This window comes from Ictalurus furcatus, chromosome 11 (assembly GCF_023375685.1).
Source record: "Ictalurus furcatus strain D&B chromosome 11, Billie_1.0, whole genome shotgun sequence".
Classification (NCBI taxonomy): Eukaryota; Metazoa; Chordata; class Actinopteri; order Siluriformes; family Ictaluridae; genus Ictalurus; species Ictalurus furcatus.
Window position 1 is genome coordinate 14,558,318 of NC_071265.1, and position 24,291 is coordinate 14,582,608.

The following is a 24,291-nucleotide window of genomic DNA, read 5'->3' on the forward strand; positions in this document are numbered from 1 at the left end:
AATGCCCAGTCAATCACCTGACTTGAATCCAATTGAACAAGATAGAAAGACAATATGTTTAGAAGAATGGGCCAAAATCACACCTGAATACTGTGGCCAACTGATTTCTTCATACAGGAAGCGTCTTGAAGCTGTCATTACAAACAAAGACTTCTCCACTAAGTATTAAATAAATTTCAGTTAGCGTATTACTTTTTTCCTGTGTCATTCCACTTTATCACACATAACTTTATTTGTGGACTGTAATGTTGTGAGTTCTTTATATTTCTGGATTTCTTGAGTTAATACTGACGCCTGGTGAAAATTTCATGTGAATAACCTCATTGGAAATATATTTACTGAAAAAATGTGATTGCATCAAATACTTATATTCTCCACTGTATATATATTCATGTATGCATGTATACCAAATGCTTATATATATATATATATATATATATATATATATATATATATATATATATATATATAAAATCTGGACCACTAATAAACAAAATTAACTCTGAAATCTATTACTATTTTTTGATTAAATGTAGTTAACTTTAATTGCATATGCAGTTATGGCTAGTCTCAGATCACATACAATTTTAACAGAATTAGCGCATTAAAAAAATACAAGCATTGTCACTTCTTTGGAGGATGTTAAGGGTTATGCCTTTTGAAGACAGCATGTTTTAGCAACCGGACCTATTTCTTAGCTGTAAGCTCTCAGTAGTTTATAGGCAGATTGTATGACTCACTCCTGAAATCCATACACATAAATTTCTGCCATCAGATAGGACCCAAGCTGAATACGGAACCCAGGAGCATAAATACACTTCCACTTTACTAATCAAAATTCTTTTTCCTCTGAAGAGAAGTTTTTTTTGCTTTTCCCCATGGGCCCTGCACTGGACTGGCATCCCATCTGGCATGAATTCTCCCACCTTGCCCTCCGTGGGCCACCTCTACCCTGATCAGGATAAAGTGGTTAGAAAAGATGATTAAAGAATGAATGAATGAATTTCCCTGTGGATTTCCTTTTTTGGGGGGGGGGGATATCAAGCTGGATATGAAGAGATTTATTCATAAGTCATTCATAGGAATATTCATACAAGAAATTTGGCGTTCATGATACATACATTTGTAAACTACTTGTGCTCCTGAGTGTGTGTAAATTTATCCTAAAGGAGACAAATTAATATAAACTTTGATTTATTTACTTCAAATCATATAAATTGTGATGAGATACAGCACTTTTACCTTAATTCATATTAAAGGCATTAACAAAAGAAATATTAAGTATGGGAAAAAGATATAGAAAGCAAGCCAACTGTGGCAGTGGGGGCATGATAGAGTGTCAGCTGCGGATAGAGAGGAGGCGGGTCAAACCAGCAGGTAATGCGTGATGATTCTCATCTGTGTCTTATTACCACCAGTCTACTTATTTGTATCTCTTTGTGCTTTCACTGACAGCCGTAACCAGAGAGAGAGAGTGCTCGAACTGGCAGAGTGTGCAACACACACACACACACACACAGACAGACACGCACACACACCGAGGAGTGTGAACATGAATTTGAACAGAGAGAAAGTCATGAGTTCATGACGGACCCTTTTCAGTTGGTTTGGTTTTTCTGATTGAGTTTGTGAAAGTGTGCTGAAAAGCACAGCATGAATAAATGCGAGCCTGGATCTCTGCTAGAATTCCGCCTGTCTCCAAAGTCTTCATCCATACCCTAACACACTGGGTTCTACACCAAGATAAATCTATAAATTAAGACAAATAAGACCAGTAATTAAATTAAGAATGCCACTGTATACAAGGAAGACAGGTTCAGGCAGCGTATAGGCAGTGTCTCCGAGACACTTTGAATATAAAAATACAATTAAAAATAGCAGTTTCCCTGTGTGATATGATTGGTGTCGATGATCACCTGTGTACTGTAGATATACAGTGAGGGGAAAAAAGTATTTGATCCCCTGCTGATTTTGTACATTTGCCCACTGACAAAGAAATGATCATTCTATAATTTTAATGGTAGATTTATTTGAACAGTGAGAGACAGAATAACAACAAAAAAAATCCAGAAAAACGCATGTCAAAAATGTTATAAATTGATTTGCATTTTAATGAGGGAAATATGTATTTGACCCCTCTGCAAAACATGACTTAGTACTTGGTGGCAAAACCCTTGTTGGCAATCACAGAGGTCAGACGTTTCTTGTAGTTGGCCACCAGGTTTGCACACATCTCAGGAGGGATTTTGTCCCACTCCTCTTTGCAGATCTTCTCCAAGTCATTAAGGTTTTGAGGCTGACGTTTGGCAACTCGAACCTTCAGCTCCCTCCACAGATTTTCTATGGGATTAAGGTCTAGAGACTGGCTAGGCCACTCCAGGACCTTAATGTGCTTCTTCTTGAGCCACTCCTTTGTTGCCTTGGCCGTGTGTTTTGGGTCATTGTCATGCTGGAATACCCATCCACGACCCATTTTCAATGCCCTGGCTGAGGGAAGGAGGTTCTCACCCAAGATTTGACGGTACATGGCCCCGTCCATCGTCCCTTTGATGCGGTGAAGTTGTCCTGTCCCCTTAGCAGAAAAACACCCCCAAAGCATAATGTTTCCACCTCCATGTTTGACGGTGGGGATGGTGGTCTTGGGGTCATAGGCAACATTCCTCCTCCTCCAAACACGGCGAGTTGAGTTAATGCCAAAGAGCTCCATTTTGGTCTCATCTGACCACAACACTTTCACCCAGTTGTCCTCTGAATCATTCAGATCTTCATTGGCAAACTTCAGACGGGCATATATATGTGCTTTCTTGAGCAAGGGGACCTTGCGGGCGCTGCAGGATTTCAGTCCTTCATGGCGTAGTGTGTTACCAATTGTTTTCTTGGTGACTATGGTCCCAGCTGCCTTGAGATCATTGACAAGATCCTCCTGTGTATTTCTGGGCTGATTCCTAAGTGTTCTCATGATCATTGCAACTCCACGAGGTGAGATTCTAAAGTTTTCTTCATAAGGACCAATTTAAAAACTTTTTCTATATAACACTGACAAATGATCAGGATCTCTGGATTCTAAGACAGGATCCATGGATGTGTCCCACTCTCACAACAGCTACACTGGAGTAGACTCGTGCAGCATTTACTCATTAAATGCATCATCAGCCTGTCAGAGCACGTCGTGAAAGCATCAGACAAGTTCTCTCAGTGAGACTGGTTAATTTGTCTCACAATGAGACACCCCACGTCTATTCTCTGAATGTATAAAACGCTATCTCTAAATATTTTCATGAAACAAGCAATGAGCGTGAAATATTGAGTGTGTAAAAGCTCAGTGCAGCCAAGCTTAGCCATGTGATGTGTGTGCACTAGCATTTTAAATTCCAGGCTGCTGTGTGCCACATGGACAGCTGGATGCATTATCCCAAACATTTCACACCCTGCTTCCTGTGCAGGGACTTCAAAGGGCACACTGAGACTCTTGCACACTCTTCTGATTAAAATGTCCCTCCTTTTAATATGGAGCATGGCACCTAGCCACAGTGATCAGCTGCACTGGCAAATACATGAACTAATAAACCCTTCCAGGCTGTGTGTGTTTTATTGGCTGCTTGAAGTCCAGAGATCTCCAATGTGTAATGTGTCCTAGCTGATAATCTGTGGTGAGAACAGGTTATGAGATGAGAAAAGCGTTTGCTTGAACCCCCCAAAACACTTAACATGATTAACAGTAAATGTAAACTATGCAGGGAAATAAGCATGAAAATCAAGTTTAGATTGCATTTGTCTTTTTGCCTGTATGCTTTTCTTTATGTTGGCTTATATTCTAAGCGGTCCCAGTCATAAATATTCATCCACTGGTGTACTCTCATATAAGCATTAACATTTTGTAGATAACAAATATAAGTAACAGGTTCCTATAATAATCATAACCAGGCCTGATGTTGTCTAGACCTGGCCACAGACCAATGCTAACCCTATTTCCTATTTTGTAAAACATGTGGGTGGCACAACAGTGTCTCCTAGTGGTGAGATTTTGAAGGAACGAAGTTGCTGGATATTCGGAAAGAATGCATTAATATTGCCATACTTAGCTGGTATTGCAGGACACAGCCGATAAGAACTCCATTAGCCTCCACTGGAGGAGACCAGCTAAGAGTGAGAGCATGCTTCTGAACATCTGTAGCCCTGAAAAGTGCAGCCTGATCTGGAACTATCGGAGAGAGAAAGGAGATTAGTTGAAAAAAGTAAAATAAAATCCAATTATAGTTATAAGAACATATTGGTATAAATAAAGTCATCACACACAACCATTTTTCCAGCTATTTTTTTTCAAGAAATGTATATCTACATACTACTACAATAGCTTTAATAAATGACTGAAGGCTAACAGAATCGTTATAACAAGTACATAAAAATTCTAACAACATCTTAATATTGTAATTGAATCCTTCCTCTTGCACGGTCATTTAAGGTCAAAATTTATTTTGAAAATGTTAGCTATAGGAGATATTTTGATTTACATGGTTATCAGATAAAAAATTCATGTACCCTTCCATATATATACATTATATATACATATATATATATATATATATATATATATATATATATATATATATATATATATATATATATAATAAGAATTAACATTTTATTTAGATTTTTTTCATATATCCTTCAGGCAATTGCAATTTAGATCACAAAACACAAATTATGCTCCTTTCATCAACTCCTACCTCCCTCTGGAGTTTTAAAAGTGGCCGGGTGGCTTCCTGGTCCATTGCCTCGTCCATTGTAGGCCATGACAATGAGACTGTATTCGGAGAAAGGTCGGAGCCCTGGGATTAGGGCATGATTTCTGTCCCCAGGAAACCTGAGTGTGTGTTTATCACCATGCATTTTCCTTGTGTTCAAGAGACTGCGCAGACGCCACCACTGAACCTGAAACACAAACTGTGATGTTACAAAACTTTTCTCTTCTCTCTCTCAATACACTGTACTAATAACTCCACTGCCAAAACACTTGGTGGAGCTTCTCCAGCACTTTGTCTCTCGCACTCTGTTAATTAGACAGTGCTTATGTTCTATTCTATACTGTTACTGAATACTAACAGGTTTTTCCGATTACAGTTAGTGTTTGAATTTTAAAAACCTCTCTTGTAGCCTTCAAACTTGTGAAACCTCTATAAGATCAGAGTTTTTGATTTGAGATGCAGCTCATCACAACAATCATGATGACAGTGGAACATTTTAAGAAAAACAGAGTTCATTCGTGTGTTTAATGTTGCTGTGCATAGAATCGCTAAACATTTTACATTCCAGCTTGGAAACCTGATGGACAGGAATGTTTTGGCTCTGTTGTGCCATCTAGTTAATTTTGATTTTAAATCTTCCGAATGGACATAAGGTATATAGCAAGTGTGTGAACAATGCTGCTAGCGCTGCCACTGCTTTTGCATGTACACACAAAATCACGCCTTAAGTATGAACCAGGCTTCTTTGCCTTATGTCGGACTGTGTCACACCACCCTGGCGTGGAATTTCCTGTAACAACACAACACATCCCATTAGACTGGTAGGTCAGTGCAAACAACATTTCTTTGGTTTTTAGAACCCCTGGCTTAGACTAAACTCATACCCTCATTCTCCCCTCACTGGGTTGTATTACCATGTCTTTTTATACTCATGTGTGTGTTTATATGTGGATATATGTATGTGTTGTGAGCCAGAAAGTGTAGCTGTCACAACACTGTTTGTTTGTGTGCTCTTCGGTGCCATCATAAGGGGAAAGTGTGCCATTAGGTGAAGGGCACAGACTGTTAAAAAACAAGATGTCTCCAATTCTGTGAGACAAGAGGGGCATGGCTAAAGAGGTGACACTTTGGTACAGACCTAAAGTAACAGGATACTTTGCAGCTGCTAGCGATCAGACAATGTGTCATTTTTCCAATCATCAACCGTCCAATTTTGGTGAACCTGTGTCCACTGTAGCCTCAGATTCTAGTTCTTGGTTGACAGGAGTGGACGTTGATGTGGTCTTCTGCTGTTGTAGCCCATCCATCTTCTGCATGTTTTGCATTCTGAGATCCTTTTCTGCTCATGACGATTGTAAAGAGTGGTTATTTGAGTTACTGTAGTCTTCCAATCAGCTCAAACCAGTCTCTGAACTCTCTCATCAACTGGTTGTTTTTTAGTGTTTCGTTGCATTCCATGTAACCTCTACTGACTGTTGTGTGTGCAAATTCTGATATACTATATTGAGTTCAACCACGTGTTTGGCTGACTGGATAATTGGATGAATGACCATGTTTACTGGTGCTTCTATTAAAGTGGCCAGTGAGTGTATATGGGCATTGTGTATAATGTACTTCAAGTATCTTTGATTTAATGAAAAGCACCATATATAATCAAATATTTATTGTTCATCTTCAAAATTTTTTATTAAAATCCATATTTATGGCCTTTCATAAGTGTCTTACAAGAACACTGAAAATATACCCTCATTCTGAGTTAATCAGTCCCTCAGCACAGTATGAAGGACAAGCCTACAAGAAATAAAGATTAAACTAAATAAACTACAAGGCTATTTATTTGGGGTTTAGTCAAGAGCCTGTAGTTGTGAATGTACCATTAGATATGGTTTTGGAAGAGTCAGCTGTCATAATAGAAGATACAACCCAGGGTCACACAAGAGATAGAGGGGCCTTTAAGTGAGGACTGGAAATCAGAAAGGGCATGGGTGAGGGATTACCATGTAGCCTCCCAGATGTCCATGCAATTTGTCCTTGTGAATGCGTTTCCAGCTGACCTTCACCACTGTGTTGTTCATCGCCTCCACTGCTACGTCCTCTGGTGCTGCTGATGGGACTGCAGTAGTACACACACACACACACACACACACACACCAAATAACAATAAAAGCCCCATATAAGTATTCCAAAGCTACATTAGCTCTTTCAGTGTCAGGATAATGACTGAAAAAGCTCCAGCTGCAGATATACTATACAGACAGTCATACAAGTGTGGTGTAATTTCCAAAATGGGATAGGTGACGGTGCCAATTTTCAAAACACTGAAAATGGTTTCTCTATACAGTAAAACGCTATTTACTATTTAAAGCCTAAGGAGTCTGTTTCACTACTTTAACATGGCCAATTGCTGCTAATAAGAGGAGTTTCAATGCAACAACAAAACAGATTTAGCAAACACACACTGAGGGAGAGAGTGACAGCAACGCAGATAAAGACAAGAGAAAGGAACAGAGAGATAACACAAACTTAAACAACACATGTGAGCAATGAGATACCATTAGGAGGTAAACTCCAAAAGAAATCTGAAAGCAAGATGAATAATTTGAGCTGAAAATACAGAATAGCTCACAGACACTATTGCATTTCATTTGTCAGTCTGCTGAAGACTACAAAGCTTTGACGTGGGAACCCCCCCCCGGACTATTTAATATGCACAATAAGGTCAAGCAGGTGAATAATTATGTAAAGTGGAGACTCTATTTTTTTTCAGCAGGTTACTCTTCTCCAGGCTTGTTTATATTCTTCTAACACATGCAGTATCTCACAAAAGTGAGTATAACCCTCACATTTTTGTAAATATTTGATTTTATATATCTTTTCATGTGACAACACTGGAGAAATGACACTTTGCTACAATGTAAAGTAGTGAGTGTACAACTTGTGTGACAGTGTAAATTTGCTGTCCCCTCAAAATAACTTAACACATAGCCATTAATGTCTAAAACGCTGGCAACAAAAGTGAGTACACCCCTAAGTGAAAATGTCCAAATTGGGCCCAATTAGCTATTTTCCCTCCCCGGTGTCATGTGACTTGTTATTGTTACAAGGTCTCAGGTGTGAATGGGGAGCAGGTGTGTTAAATTTGGTGTCACTGGAAGTTCAACATGGCACCTCATGGCAAAGAACTCTCTGAGGATCTGAAAAAAAGAATTGTTGCTCTACATAAAGATGGCCTAGACTATAAGAAGATTCCCAAGACCCTGACACTGAGCTGGAGCACGGTGGCCAAGACCATACAGCGGTTTAACAGGACAGGTTCCACTCAGAACAGGCCTCACCATGGTCAACCAAAGAAGTTGAGTGCATGTGCTCAGCGTCATATCCAGAGGTTGTGTTTGGGAAATAGACGTATGAGTTGAAGGGGTGGGGGGTCAGCGTGTCAGTGCTCAGACCATACGCCACACACTGCATCAAATTGGTCTGCATGGCTGTTGTTCCAGAAGGAAGCCTCTTCTAAAGATGATGCACAAGAAAGCCCGCAAACAGTTTGCTGAAGACAAGCAGACTAAGGACATGGATTACTGGAACCACGTCCTGTGGTCTGATGAGACCAAGATAAAATTATTTGGTTCAAGTGGTGTCAAGCGTGTCAAGCGTGTGTGGCGGCAACCAGGTGAGGAGTACAAAGACAAGTGTGTCTTCCCTACAGTCAAGCATGGTGCTGGGAGTGTCATGGTCTGGGGCTGCATGAGTGCTGCTAGCACTGGGGAGCTACAGTTCATTGAGGGAACCATGAATGCCAACTTGTACTGTGACCTACAGAAGCAGAGCATGATCCCCTCCCTTCGGAGACTGGGCCGCAGGGTAGTATTCCAGCATGATAACGACCCCAAACACACCTCCAAGATGACCACTGCCTTGCTAAAGAAGCTGAGGGTGAAGGTGATGGACTGGCCAAGCATGTCTCCAGACCTAAACCCTATTGAGCATCTGTGGGGCATCCTGAAACGGAAGGTGGAGGAGCACAAGGTCTCTAACATCCACCAGCTCCATGATGAGGACTCCAGTGGCAACCTGTGAAGCTATGGTGAACTCCATGCCCAAGAGGTTTAAGGCAGTGCTGGAAAATAATGGTGGCCACACAAAATATTGACACTTTGGGCCCAATTTGGACATTTTCACTTAGGGGTGTACTCACTTTTGTTGCCAGCGGTTTAGACATTAATGGCTGTGTGTTGAGTTATTTTGAGGGGACAGCAAATTTACACTGTTATACAAGCTGTACATTCACTACTTTACATTGTAACAAAGTGTCATTTCTTCAGTGTTGTCACATGAAAATATATAATCAAATATTTACAAAAATGTGAGGGGTGTACTCACTTTTGTGAGATACTGTACTTTGGTTGGGGTGGGGATATCGTTGACAAAGTATTTTCTATTAATAAAAAGATAAGAGATAGAGATGGACACTCTCTCGCAAACTTTTCCTATTTTGTAAAACATGCCAAATGTTATTATAGGCAAAATGTTAACAGCTTGTTTGAGTTCATGCCCATGTGTATAAAAAAATGTGTGCCATGTACTTACAGTCTTCTCCTGAATAGGCGACTATGGTTTCAGGTTCAGGAGCCCAGCCAGCATGATTCTTGGCTTGTATCTTAACCTCGTAAGGGACAAATGTTGGCGTGTTCTTCACCACAAATGAGTGCCTCTTTACCATGTGCTCCTGCCACTCCTCTTCCACATCCTGTCGTCGGTAGCTCACTCTGTACTCCAAACCAGGACCGTTGTGTTCCATGGGGGACAAGGGCTAGAAAATTATAGAATGGGCTGTTGGTTATTATTGTATCCATTATGCAAACCAAGTTTAATTGGTTTCCAGATAAAGCAATCAATCTTAGTACAACATCTCTCAGTGTGAGCAGGTGACAAATCAAATTCCATGGAAGTGATAAACCTGGCAAATCTAGCTAAATATGATTCTGATTTCATGGTTCTGAAAGAAGGATCTGTAGCATAGTTACACAGGGCCACACTTTTTGCTTGTGTCTTCTTTTTCTTTTTAATTACATTACAGCAGTGGAGATCACTATCAACTGCTATAAATTACTAACTAAAAAAACTACTAACATATAGTTATTATTATTATTATTATTATTATTATTATTATTTGGATACTATAATTCTAGCCAGACTGACATTTGAATTTAAAGCTTAATAACTCAAAACAATGTAAAAAATTGCTGAATATAATTGAAATTTTAATAAATCTAGGAAAAGTTATAGAAAACAGTGCTTTGATTTTTATGTAATCTAAATGAAGACATTTATTAGTTAATTCATTTCATGTATGGAAAATTAATCTGAACTGCAAATTATTGGGAAAAAATATATTTTTTCTTTGCTGTGTCGTCATTTTGCCTTGAAATGTATTATTCAATATTTCTCAGTTATTTCAGGATATTATGTCAGTATTTCAACTTAATGTCTCCTTATTTAAAGATATCATGTCATTTTGATTAACTATCTCATTATTTCAAGTTACTGTCTTGTTATTTTAGCATTTTTACACAATATTTAACACCCCACAATCTATAAATATGACTAATTTATTGAATATTAGCTTATTAGGTTCCACATGCTGAGCTCCAGCCGGAGGTCAACATGGCGACCTCATCTCCAGAGCTCCAACCTGAGACCCACAAGGTAGTCTCTCCTGCAGAGCTCCAGCATGAGACCCACAAGGTGGTCTCATCTCCAGAGCTCCAGCATAAAGTCAAGTTCCTGCTAGAGGTCAACGTGGCGACCTCATCTCCAGAGCTCCAACCTGAGACTCATGAGGTAGTCTCACTTGAAGAGCTCCAGCGTGAGACCCATGGGGTGGTCTCATCCCCAGAGCTCCAAGCTGAAGGCCACAAAGCGGTCTCATCTCCAGAGCTCCAGCATAAAGTCAAGTTCCTGCTAGAGGTCAATGTGGTGACCTCACCTCCAGAGCTCCAACCTGAGACCCACGAGGTAGTCTCACTTGCAGAGCTCCAGCATGAGATCCACGGGGCGGTCTCATCCCCAGAGCTCCAACCCGAGGCTCGCGAAGCGGTTTCATCTCTAGAGCTCCAGCCTGAGGCCCATGAAGCCGCCTCATCCCCAGAGCTCCAGCAGGAGACCCACAAGGCGCTCTCATCCCCAGAGTTCCAGTCTGAGACCCAAGAGGTTGTCTCATGTCCAGAGCTCCAGCATAAAGTAAAATTCCTGCTAGAGGTCAATGGGGTGACCTCCCAAGCCATGTTCCTGCCCAAGGTCGAAGAGACAGCCTCCCAAGCCAAGTTCCTGTCCAAGGTCAAAGATATGGCCTCCCAAGCCAAGTTTATGTAAGAGGTCAAAGAGGCGACCTCTCAAGGCAAGTTTCTGTCCGAGGTCGAAGAGACGGCCTCCCAAGCCAAGTTTCTGTCCGAGGTCAAAGAGATGACCTTCACACCAAGTTCCTGTCCAAGGTCGAAGAGACGACCTCCCAATACACAGTCCTGTCTGAGGTCAACGAGGCGACCTCCCACACCAAGTCGTCACGACCGACATCACGACCATCCAAGTTATGCTCATGCCTGAGTCTGTTGACATAACCAACCAAGTTCTCCTCATGCCTGAAACTGACGTCACGACCAACCAAGTTATGCTCATGCCTGAGTCTGTTGACACGACCAACCAAGTTCTCCTCATGCGTGAAACCGATGTCACGACCAACCAGCTTCTGCTCACGCCTGAAACAGACGTCACGACCAACCAGGTTCTGCTCATGCCTGAAGCCTACGTCACGACCAACCAGATTCTGCTCACGCCTGAAGCCGACATCACAACCAACCAAGATCTGCTCACGTCAGAGTCTGCTGACATGGACAACCAAGTTCTGATCATGCCCGATTCTGCTGACACGGACAACCAGGTCCTGCTCAAGCCCGAGTCTGCTGGCACGGACAACCAATTTCTGCTCAGGCCCGAGTCTGCTGACATGGACAGTGAAGCTCTGCTCAGGCCCGAGTTTGCTGACATGGACAACCAAGTTCTGCTCACGCCTGACTCTGCTGACATGGACAACGAAGTTCAGCCTGCAGAGTCGATGGAGGACGACGTTCTGCCTTCCTGCACCAGTGAGGACGACGCTCCGCCTTCCTGCTCCGCTGAGGACGCCGTTCAGTCTCCCGGCACTTCTTTAGCATTTTGCCCAAAGGGCCAGGACCACCAGGGGAGGGGAGTGTGTTCTGGCACTCCAGGCAGAGTGCCCTTGGCATGATTTCCCCTGGAGCCAGCGCTGTACCATGCAGCGTGCTCGGAGACCCGAAGCGCAAGGTCGATGCGTGTGCTTGAAGCGCAAGCCAATGCGCGAGCTCTTAGCAAACGCATGCTTTTGGGTCTTCAGTGACTTTACTTTCTACACGCGCTTTTGTTATGGATTTTGTCCTGTCTCCACCCCTGTATTGTCATTGGTTGTTTCCTGTAAGTGTTGCATCATTGTTCTCAGCTGTCTTGTGTTTCACCCCTGATTACATTTGTCATTTAAACCCCTTGTGTCTCTTTGCACTTTGCGAAGTATTAGTGTTATCACTGTACCAAGCGTATGTTTTGATTATCATAGTATATGTAGTAGTAGTTAGTATTAGGAAAGAGACAGTGATGCTTGAACCCAATTAAACAAATGAGACAAAAATAGTATACTTGGTCATATATTTATTGAGGTATATGATCCAATTTATTTTGGATTTATTATTATCCAATTTAATGGATATTATCTAAGGTATTTTAGCTCATATATCAGTACAGAACAGCTTCAACTCTGGCATGTTGGTGGGTTTCCACACATGAACTGCTTGCTTCAGGTTCTTCTACAATATTTCTATTGGATGCAGGTCAGGACATTGACTTGGCCATTCCAAAACATTAACTTTATTCTTCTTTAACCATTCTTTGCTAGGACAACTTGTGTGCTTAGGGTTGTTGTCTTGCTGCATGACCCACTGTCTCTTGAGATTCAGATCACAGACAGATGTCCTGACATTTTCTTTTAGAATTTGCTGGTATAATTCAGAATTCATTGTTCCATCAATGATGGCAAGCCATCCTGGCCTAGATACAGCAAAACTAGCCCAAACCATGATACTACCACTACCATGTTTCACAGATGGGATAAGGTTCTTATTCTGGAATGCAGTGTTTCCTTTCTCCAAACATAATGCGTCCCCTTAAAAAACAAAAAGTTCTATTTTGTTCTAATCTGTCAACAAAACTTTTATCCAATAGCCTTCTGGCTCGTCCATGTGATCTTTAGCAAATGCAGATGGGCAGCAATGTTCTTTTTGGAGAGCAGTGGTTTTCTCCTTGCAACCCTGCCATGCACACCATTGTTGTTCCGTGTTCTCCTGATGGTAGACTCATGAACATTAACATTAGCTAATGTGAAAGAGGCCTTTAGGTGCTTAGAAGTTACCATGGGTTCCTTTGTGACCTTGTAGATTATTACATGTCTTGCTCTTGGAGTGATCTTTGATGGGCGACCACTCCTGTGGAGGGTAACAATGGTCTTGAATTTCCTCCATTTGTACACAATCGATTGGACTGTGGATTGATGGAGTCTAAACTCTTTAGAGGAGGTTTTCTAACCTTTTCCAGTCTAATGAGCATCATCAACTCTTTCTAAGGTCCTCAGAAATCTCCTTTGTTTGTGCCATGATACACTTCCACAAACATGTGTTGTGAATATCAGACTTTGATAGATGGTGCTCATTCACACCTGATTGTCATCATATTAATTGAAAACACGACTAATTTCACCTTCAAATTAACTGCTAAACCTAGAGGTTCACATAGTTTTGCCACTCACAGATATGTAATATTGCATCATTTTCCTCAATAAATAAAACTAAGTATAATATTTTTGTCTCATTTGTTAAATTGGGTTCTCTCTGTGCACTTTTAGGACTTGTGTGAAACTCTTATGATGTTTTAGGTCATATTTATGCAGAAATATAGAAAATTGTGGGTTCACAAGCAACACTGTAAGCTGCAAAGAATGTTTTTATTTTAATTAAGTTCGTTCAGGCTAATGATTTGTCTGCTTGTTCTTGTTTATGCCTCACCTCACAGAAAAGGTATACAAACAGCACCAATCAATAGGTTAGAAACCTTTGAAGACATGTTTGTATAAGGGAGCATCTAGGGGAAACTCACTGTGTGTTTATTAAAGAAAGAAAAAACATAGACTGAGCACAAATAATTGTCATGAAGGTCACTAAGTTCACACTTTACTCTATAAATCACTGATATCTCCTAGAAAACACTGCACTATAAAGGTAAGAAGATGTTCACATGCTGTAGCAAGTTCACTGCTATAGACCCACAGTCTAGCTTTTAAATGTATACTAGACATAAAATTACTTTACTGTTGACTTTTTGTTAAAATGTGAAGAGAATCTTTGACACCCCTAAAAATGGTGTGGCAGCAGAAGGCTGAATGAAACAGAATTAAGCATGCTATTAATAATAAGAGAAGCACATAATTCCAAGAAGCATAGTTCTATTGTCATAGCCAGGAAGCCAAGTAATAACCAAGTGAATGGGAGAGAATCACCTTATCAAATAAAAATGTAGAATATACTACTCAATCCTGCCAACTCCTTTCACTTTTTAATGAAAGACTCTGGCTGCTTACTTGGATCAGAATCTTATACATTTGGATCTGTTTCACAAAGGCCTTTGTTTGCTACTGTAAAATGATGGCGATAACATTTTTCTATGCAAACCTTTTTTTTGCCGGGGGGGGGGTGACGGAGTCAAATGGATAATACGAGCCAAAAAACTGATAAGATTTGTTTGTTCTCTACTTCTACTCTGAGGGAATAGAACTGTGCTCCAGCGCTTTGGATCTAGTCACTCTTGAAAGCATTTCATAACAAAACACATGGCCTCCTACCTTCCAGTTGATATGCATTTCATGTGGAAAATTAGCTTCTATCTTGACGTTTTCTGGGTTGTTGTCAGGTGCTTTTGAGAGAACAGAAATATGGATTTTGTTGGCAGTGAAATTTGTAGTGCAGAAGAGAGACCGAGAGGGAGAGAGGGAAAACAGTGAGAGAAGGAACAGAAAGAAAATGATGGCCTGTGAAATTCATGAAATTCAACGGAGCAGAGGTTTAACAAATAGGAGAAATCAATTATCTCACCGCTCTGAAAATTTGAAAGTTCCATGCATTTGAAAACAATGTGTTTGAATGTGTGAGAGCAGTGCATTGGGCTTTGCAGTTCTAGAAGAATCAATTATTGATAAAGGGAGAGACAAAGAAGGAGATAATGCAAACCTGAGGCTGGGGTATTGTATCTGTCACTGGCTCTACTGGGTCGTCCTTTTCCGACCTCATTCACTGCTGAGATGCGGAAGCTGTAGTCTATGTGCCCGTGGAGCTTCAGCAGAACTGAGCGGTGATTTCCAGGCACTCGCACCAGCTCCTTCCACCTGCCTGGGTCCCACTGGCTCTCCTCATATTCGATGATGAACTCTGGATTAGAAATTAGAAATTGATGACCAATCAGAAGGTCATCAAAATGCTGTCAAAAGCTATAAAAATTAAATAATATTGCAGATTATGTACAAGAATTAAGAATTTCTGTAGTAATATTATATTAAAGAAAACACAATACACTGACATTTTTATAGTGTTAGTATTAACTGTCAGCTACAAGTGATTTGTTAAATTTAAAGGTAAAACATTTCCAAACATTTCTCAGTTCACTACTACATAGAAATGCATAGATTTTCTAATTGTACAGTATATATATTGAAATGATTTATTCAAGTTGTACTAAAGATTTCAAGCTGATGGTACCACTACAGTGCATAGTTACATTTTGAGCTTTAAATATATAGTGTTACAATACATTTTCTTCATTGATCTTCAGTAAGTGCTTTATCCTTGCTTTATCTCAGGACCTGAGAAATCATCTTAAAATGTTTAAAAATATGTACAACATGAACTTATCCCTCAATAAATTCAGTTTGGTATTAGGTTTCTTGGGTATAAGGTTCAGTCCTTATTTCCAAAGCTGTATTCCTCACATCTGTTTGCACTGAGTATAGATTTATATTGTGTATTCTGTGTATGTGTGGTGATACACAAACTACGGCAGGTAGAAGGTGACCCTATTACCTGTGGTAGTGCTATTATGGTCATCTCCTGGGATCCATTTAAGTTTCACAGTCCTGTCTTTGCGTTCAGTGAGCACCACACCTTGTGGGGCGTCCGGTACACCTGAGGCAACAGCACAAAAATATTGCTTCACTGATGGCAGAGAGCTTCTTGACCTGTTTGCTAGCTAGCATTTGATGTCCTTTTGATTCACAGCTATTTTGATTTTTAATTGCTTAATATCGCATGTATTCACTTCAGTTATACATCCATTTTCTATACCACTTGTCCTTCAGGGTCACGGAGAACCTGGAGCCTATCCTAGGGAGCATCGGGCACAAGGCAGGGTACACCCTGGACAGGGTGCCAATCTATCACAGGGCACAATCACATACACATTCAATTTCACACACGCCAATCATGCCTACCATGCATGTCTTTGGACTGGAGGAGGAAACCGAATAGGGAGGACGTGCAAACTCTCAGACCCCCAACCCTGGCGGTGTGAGGCGAACATGCTAACTACTAAGCCACTGTGCGCCCTCACTTCAGTTATCCATCCATCTTCTACCGCTTACTCCTTCTTCAGGGTCACGGGGGAACCTGAAGCCTATCCAGGTTGCTCCCAGGGAGTACCCCAGGTTGCTCCCTGGATGTATCGGGTACACCCTGGACAGGGTGCCAGTCCATCGCAGGGCACACTCACATACACACTCACACACCCATTCATACACTACGGACACTTTATACACGCCAATCAGCCTACCACGCATGTCTTTGGCCTGGGGAGGAAACTGGAGTACCCGGAGGAAACCCCCACAGCAAGGGGAGAACATGTAAACTCCGCACACACATTCGGTTCGATTCCCACCGTGGGAATCGAACCCCTGCCCCTGGAGGTGTGAGGTGAACGTGCTAACCACTAAGCCACCGTGCACCCATCACTTCAGTTATTCGAAATTTAAACTATATTGACAGATGCACACAAAAAATCCTTTACATATTTTAGAAACCTGCTGATGGTGGGTGCACATGCCAAGCTGCACTCTTTTGAACCTTCTCACTCACCCAGTACTGTAAGCAGTGCCATGGCACTGTCCTGATCTGCTGGACTTCTGGCTATGCAAACGTACACACCCTGGTCTCTGAAGCTCACATTAACAATCTGCAGCATCTCTCCATCGACAAAATAGCTGTCAAAAAATATAGAAGAGCAATCCATTGAACAGGAAGACATCCAGGGCATTCATTCACCACACTGATCAAGAATTGTAACTCTCAAGCATTTTACCCAGTGCTTTCACTGTCGTTGAGAGGGATGCCATCTTTTTCCCAGATCATCTCATAATCCTCACTGAAGGATGGATCTACTTCAGCCTGACATGAGAATTGAACTGTGGTGCCTACCAAAACACGGTGGTCCCGAGGAGAATTCACTATCTTGGTGGGAGCTGAAAGAGTGAAAAAATATCACTAAACTTTAACATATTTCAGATAATTTAAGTTTTTTTTTGTCTAAACTTTAAACAATTGCATTAGATGCAGCTGAATGAATTAAATCAAACCACTTACAGATGTGTCCTTTAAGAATGCGTGTTTTTTCAAGCGATTTGTCACGTGTGATCACACGATATAATGCAGGCATGGTTCTAAGAATTTAAATTCATTTGTTGTGCTTCACACAATAACCACCAGGTGGTGCATGGAACAACATATAGTAGCTGAACACAGCACGATAAAAAAATGGAGTGCGGTCGAATGGTTCACATAAAAATGTTACGTTTCTCATCAAAACTTATGATAAACCTAATTTAAGCAAGTTTCTAATTACAAGATTTAAGTATACAATAACTACAGTATTTAAATTGTTGAGGTTATATCATGTGTATTAGGATAGCTCAGTGGTAACATGCAGGTTTTGTGTATCAGTGATTGGGGTTTGAGCCCCAGCTCAGGTTAATGTTTTTTAAATGAGCGGGGTTTCTCACTGTAGAAAGTTCCTCAAGGTAACATTAATGAATTCCATCTTCTCCTTTCTTGCCAATGGAAACTTTAGTTCTTTCCTTAGATTTGTTTTCTTTTGTTTTCCTAGTTTTATTATTTTAAACAAAAAACTGGTTTAAAGTGAACATAGAAGTCCACACACTGAAAAAAGCTCAGTGAAGCCCAGAGGATTACATCATTCTCAGTACTTCAAGGGAGTGAGCGTTCGCTGCACCACGATTTTATTTTATTAAAATTAACCTTTTTTTATACACATTTCTGCATTGTTCAAAAGAAACAAAGTTTATTTAATAAAGGTAAAGTTAAATCGAGTTTTTAAGTACACTACTTGTCAGTTTTTAAACATATTCAAAATATTTTTTTCACATTTTAGAATAATATTACTGTCAGCAAAGCTGCTGTATGAAATAACACAAATGGGTCAAGTCTGTGTTCTTAATCTTTAATGTAGAAATGAACTACAATTCCAAATTATTGTTAAGTCACATTTGGGGTTTTTTCAGCAAATCTAAACAGGATACATAATGTACAAGGTAAAGTTATTGAAAGTTTGGAAATGATCTGCTACATGCCAGTGTGTCCACCCTTACACAACCATGGCTGGAAGAACTTTAAACAGTCTGTTGATATAATTATCATATGACATTTCTGTCAGTTTCTTCTATGTCTTGTATGACCGATCCAGCATTGTGTGTAAATGACTTGATCCCAGTGATTATTAAAAGGGAAAACATGTTGTCCCAACAACAAGTTTAATTTCTCGTAATTTGTTGTTTAGACATTGATCCCACTCTGACTGCCACTTGTTGTTGATATATGCATTCAGAGTTGGTTTCAGATCTGTGGAAGGTATAGGGCATTTTACAGGTTCAGTAGCTAGTGCTTCTCTTGCAGCTGTCTGCTTGCTCGTTACCAGAGAGATTCCTAAGTGTCCTGGTACCCAGCAGAAAATAATATTAATTGCTTCAAGAGATGACAATTTGATTAAAAGTTTCACGATTGCTGGGTTATCAGTTTTTAGTAGCTTCCAATGCTTCAAGACACGATTTTGAATCAGTTATTATTAAAAATGCTTTTGTGGAGCAGACTCAATAAACTTCAGTGCAAGTAGTAGAGCGTTTGCTTCTGCAGTGAAAACTGAACTTTGGTCAGGGATGCATTTACACAGTTGGTTTGACACAGTTGGTTTGTTGCAAAAGCTGCTGCCACTTTATTTCCAGATTTAGATCCATCTGTGTATATTGGGATATGTTGTGGTTATACTGCTCTTGTGTCCAGAACTGTTGATGGAAATCATTCGGATGCGTTTTGGATTATTGGTTCCTTGTTAAATTTAGATGGATTTTAGGCTTTTTGAGATCCCATTGAGGAACTTTTCAGAAGTGTGTCTGTTCTCCAGATGGGTTTTTATACCTAGGCCAAATGGATGAATGACACTTTTTTCATATATTGTTGAATGCTGGAGTGGGAAAACTGCAAAAGGCTTGGTTTTTACATTATTTTACAATTACTTTTTTTTAGAAAAGGAATGCAGTTTGTTTAATTAGGCAATCCAGGGAGTAAAATGCATATGCTTACTTACTGTAGCTTGAGTAGCTTTGGATTCACATACAAATGTACTGGGCGTTTAATAAGTAATCATCATCTTTAAGTAATCTTATCATCTTTTGGCTCATCAAATTGAAAGGGAGGAGCAGAAGTATAAAACATGGAGAGTCATATAAATTCTATCCAGGTCAAGTTATTTGTCTGTATTTGCAGTCTATGACATCGCAATGGAGGCAAAAGCATTTTACTCAAAGAGAAGCACTGCTGAGAGGTGATAATAGTTGGGGGGAAGGGAAGATCCATGCGTCAATAAGTTGCAGGATTCATCCTCTTCAAAAATACAACGAATTTACTTGTTGCTGAAGCCAATCCTACGAAATCCCTAAGTGGCCATGCATTATTATTTTTTTTCTTTGCCTATCCTTCAAGCAGCGAATGTCAAACTACTCTGCCTGTTATGTTCAGAGACCATGGCTCTTATGAAAAGTGCCGACGTGAAGCGCCACTACGAGACAAAGTACAGATCTTTTGAGCAAACATATCCACAGCAGAGAGTGGATAGAGTGGTATAGAGAGATGGTCATGTCTCTGAGCTGTACCAGTTCCCCTTCCAGCACTGTCAGTTACATGATTGGGTATAAAAAGAGTATCTTAGAGAGGCAAAGTCTCTCAGAAGTAAAGATGGGCAGAGGTTCACCAATCTTTTTTTGGCTGCCATCAAATTCAAAATGACCTTATTTTTCCCTTAAAATGGTACATTTCCTCAGTTTAAACATTTGATATGTTTTCTACATTCAATTTTGAATAAAATATGCGTTTATGAGATTTGCAAATCATTGCATTCTGTTTTTATTTACATTGTTACCAATTTTTATATGTTGATGCTGACAGTTGTTGTGTCTTCCTGGTTGTTTTTTTTTTTAGCTTTTCTTTCAGCAAAGGGAAAGTTTGAAATTATGGCCCTGTGCATGGTGGATGGGGTAAAAAAAGAACAGGTTTCTGGTGCTGCCATCCTTATGGAGGTCTATAAATATGAATGGAGAACTCTGTGTGTGTGTGTATGTGTATGTGTGTGTGTGTGTGTCCTGACACGCTCACTTCTTCCCTCTTTCCAGGATGCTAAAAACATGAGCAGTTTTTGTGTCAGACCACTGCAGCGTATCGCAAGGGTCGGGACCTCATTATATGTCATTTAAATGAATTATTAAAACTACACATATTCATTAATAATTAACAGTAACGGAGGAACACCACCGAATGTAGCAAAGTAAAAATACTTTTTTGTGATTAAAGATGAACTTGAATACGAGTATAAGTATGGCCAGTTAACTATTAAAAGTCATTTTTTTTAAAAAAGTTACTGAAGTAAATATAATGAAGTAAATGTAGCATGTTACTACCCACCTCTGAGTATCTGTAATAATCAGGATATGTAAATCACCTTGTGAATATGGTCTTTCTTTAACAACATATTTGATAAATGTTGCCACATGTTTAAATTAATACATAAAATGTTTCAACATTTGGTTTCATTTTGATCAATTTACACAGTACAGGTACTATAACTATACAATTTAAATTAACATGGGTAAACAGTGTGTGGTAGAGTAACACAGTGGTTTTGTGGCTGTTGCAGACTGTCAGCAACTGGGGTTCAATTCTCAGCTCAAATTGAAGTTAAATTTTTTTCAGGGCTTTGAAAATATATGATCAAGTCATTTTTGATGTACAAAAACAAATTAACTCAATTCAATCATGTGGAATCGATGTACGAATTTGAATTAAGTAAATTCAAGGAGCTTTTGTTCAGTGTGTGGACTTCTGTGTTCACTTTAAACCAGTTTTTAAATAGTCAAACTATTTAATCTAAGAAAAGAATAAATGTTTCCATTGGCAAAATAGGAGCAGATGGAATTAATTCAACATTACACTGAGGAACTTTCTACAGTGAAAAAAAAACCTAGTCACATTAATTTAAATACTATAGTTACCTATACTACGTGACTCGACCATGCTCACTCTTGTAATTAGAAACCTGTTTAAATTAGGTTTATCATAAGTTTTAATGAGAAATGTAATATTTTTATGTAAACCATACGTAATATTTTTTCTTAAATCTAACCGACCACACATTCCATTTTTTTTCAGGCTCACCAGCATTTAATGTGCTCTGCTGATTGTTGAAAAATGGTTCTAAGAGAGGTTCACAGGTCCACGGGCTTCAGTACAAGTGTCACGTATCAGAGAAGGAACTCTGAACTCCAGTTCCCAGCAGCCACTGCATCATAGTCACATGACCACCTGCACCTGAATCCTGTTTCTGTTAACGAGCACTCATGTATATAGCCACTGTTTGCACTGCGTTCCTTGTCTTACATTTGTCTTTGATGCTCTAGCTGTGTTTTGTTCTTTAGTTTATGTTTAATCTTTGCCACCGTGTTTTGCTTCATAGTCATAGTGTCTTTGTATTTTGTTTGGTTATTTATTGAACTTTATACTTCTGCACTTGCAACTGTCTCAACCTCCAATTGTGACAACAAAAAACAGCACTGTTTGGTTGGTAAGACAATAAATATGTATACAGTATATGTCCAGGCAGAACTACTGTCTGCTAGCAAGCCGTGCTTATTCAAATGAAACATGGCTGACCCCTACTGGTCTTGTATTTCCTGTGCCTGCAGCATGAGTGTGATTCTGTGTGATGCAAATTGTAGGATCCTGTTTCCTTTGACGCGTGTTTTTAATGGCCACATCTGTAAGCCAGTCATTACAGCACTGATCCTTTTGTCAGTTGAAGACAGACTATATTATGACACAATGAAAAAAAAGTTTCTCCTGACAGTCAGGCAACACTTTAATTAATTTTTTTATTTTCCCTACCAGAATAAAAAAAAATCAGCCAGGATTTTATGAATAAGACCATCTGAAATGCTGTAGTGCAACCTACCAGAACCACATGGCTCAGAAATGTACCTACATTGTAATATACACAAAAATGGTGGGCAAAAACTAATCCTCCTACCAAACTGCAGCACAAGCAATGCATGAGGCAGCATTATAGACTATCCATCTTCACTGTAAATATTGACAGCCTACGTTAAGGAGTAAAATGAACCATTTCTTTCTTGATAAGTTACTATCATGATTCCTAATCTGAGTTTAATTTCCTGTGCTAGATAAGACCTCCCCTAACCCCTAATTATCCTTACGCAAGTGAGACTGCAACATATTACAGATAATTTTCATTCACTTTTATGCATTAATTATTTGTTCCAAAATTAGGTCTGACATTAAATCTGCAGAGAGTTATGAAAAGATCTAAGATCTCACCTTTAACCTCCAGCTTAGCAGTGATGGCCAGTTTGCCCTCAGAGTTTTCAGTGACACATGTGTACTCGCCATCATCCTCCCCCTTCACGCTGTGGATCTCCAGTGACCCATTTGCGTGTATGAAGAACCTTGATCCCTCTAAGGCATTAGTGTCGTCATCCTTGCTCCTGAAAACAAACAAATATATAATCAAACAAATAAATAAGTGAATAACCTCTATGCACATACTTATGGGGCCCATTCATTGTTTGAAAATTTGTGTGATGCTACAAATTAGTATACATTCATATCTCCCTCATGCCTAACTGAAAATGACCTCTTTCAGTTATATTGGTTGTAAATTATTGCTAATTACCTATGGTCATTTGTTACTAAACACATTTCTCTTTTTATTGAATTATTCTTACATTTCTAATTAGGCAGTTGTAGCCTTATAGTGAATAATAACAAAAAAGTGCAAATTGCAATTTTTGATAATGTTAAGAATTTTCTCATTGGATATGCTATTTCATTCATTACATTTGCTTAATATTTTACTAATCATTAGTGAATTATTTGGATCCTGCTTCATTTAATAAATTGGATAATAACTTGGAGTATATTTATATTTACACAAAACAGCTGTATTCCCTTGTGCCACCAATCTACTCCTGCATGTGTCTAATGACTTAGTGTACACACACACAACCTTGCAAATATACAGTACATCTTACCATCACAATCATCATAACTAGTGCCTATAGACTGATTAGCTCAGAATATGTTCCCCTGTCGCACCTATGCAACAGAATCTTGTTTATCTTGGTTGATGCATTTTGAAAAACCTTGCTGTATTCCCCACTGATAAAATACATGCATTGTACAAAGACAAACAAATTGTTTACACCATGTGACCACTGCTGTCCCCCATCTTGAGGCACCAAATATACTGTCTTGTAATACATACTGTACTGTAGCTAATGCAGACTTATTTTTTTGACTGGTCAATTGTATTGAGTTTTCAGAAGGTGAACTTTGCTCACCAGATGATAGCTGAGGGTGGTGAGCTGAACACCCTGCAGTGCATGATCACTTGCTTTCCTTCCACTGCTGAATACTGAAGATTATCTTCTGTCAAAATCAGCGGTCGCAGGTCTATAAAAGGAAAAAAAACAACATTGTGTGTTTAATTCTTATGAGGTGCTTGGGCCGAAATATCCCACTTAAATTTTTTTGTAAATGTTTAACAGTATAAATACTAATTAATCATAATTAATTTAATTAGTGCTTTATAAAATAGTCATTCTGATATGACTGAGTTTATGCTTATTCTGACCTGAGAGTTACAATTAGACAAATGGTGTAAAATATCAGATTTTTGTAAATAACAATTTTTGTCTGTCCTATGATCTTCATCTCTCATACATTTGTGTACACAGATGAGTGACAGCCTTAGACCAGTGGTCACCAACCCTGTTGCTGGAGATCTACCTTCCTGAAGACTTTAGCTCCAACCA

General features: G+C 39.5%; 1 protein-coding gene across 4 annotated transcripts in view; it reads right to left on the reverse strand.

Moving 5' to 3' along the window:
- The window catches only part of chl1b (cell adhesion molecule L1-like b), a 120,858-nt gene that overhangs the window by 15,662 nt on the left and 80,905 nt on the right, over positions 1–24,291 (reverse strand). For all 4 annotated transcript variants that reach the window (XM_053635830.1, XM_053635829.1, XM_053635831.1 and 1 more), the window contains 11 exons: positions 23,818–23,929; positions 22,796–22,962; positions 17,205–17,364; positions 16,982–17,106; positions 15,935–16,036; positions 15,089–15,286; positions 14,704–14,774; positions 9,333–9,555; positions 6,743–6,858; positions 4,728–4,932; positions 4,079–4,201 (listed from right to left, as the gene is read on the reverse strand). In XM_053635830.1, coding sequence (XP_053491805.1) covers positions 4,079–4,201; positions 4,728–4,932; positions 6,743–6,858; positions 9,333–9,555; positions 14,704–14,774; positions 15,089–15,286; positions 15,935–16,036; positions 16,982–17,106; positions 17,205–17,364; positions 22,796–22,962; positions 23,818–23,929 — 1,602 coding nt within the window. The remainder of the gene's footprint in view (positions 1–4,078; positions 4,202–4,727; positions 4,933–6,742; positions 6,859–9,332; positions 9,556–14,703; positions 14,775–15,088; positions 15,287–15,934; positions 16,037–16,981; positions 17,107–17,204; positions 17,365–22,795; positions 22,963–23,817; positions 23,930–24,291) is intronic.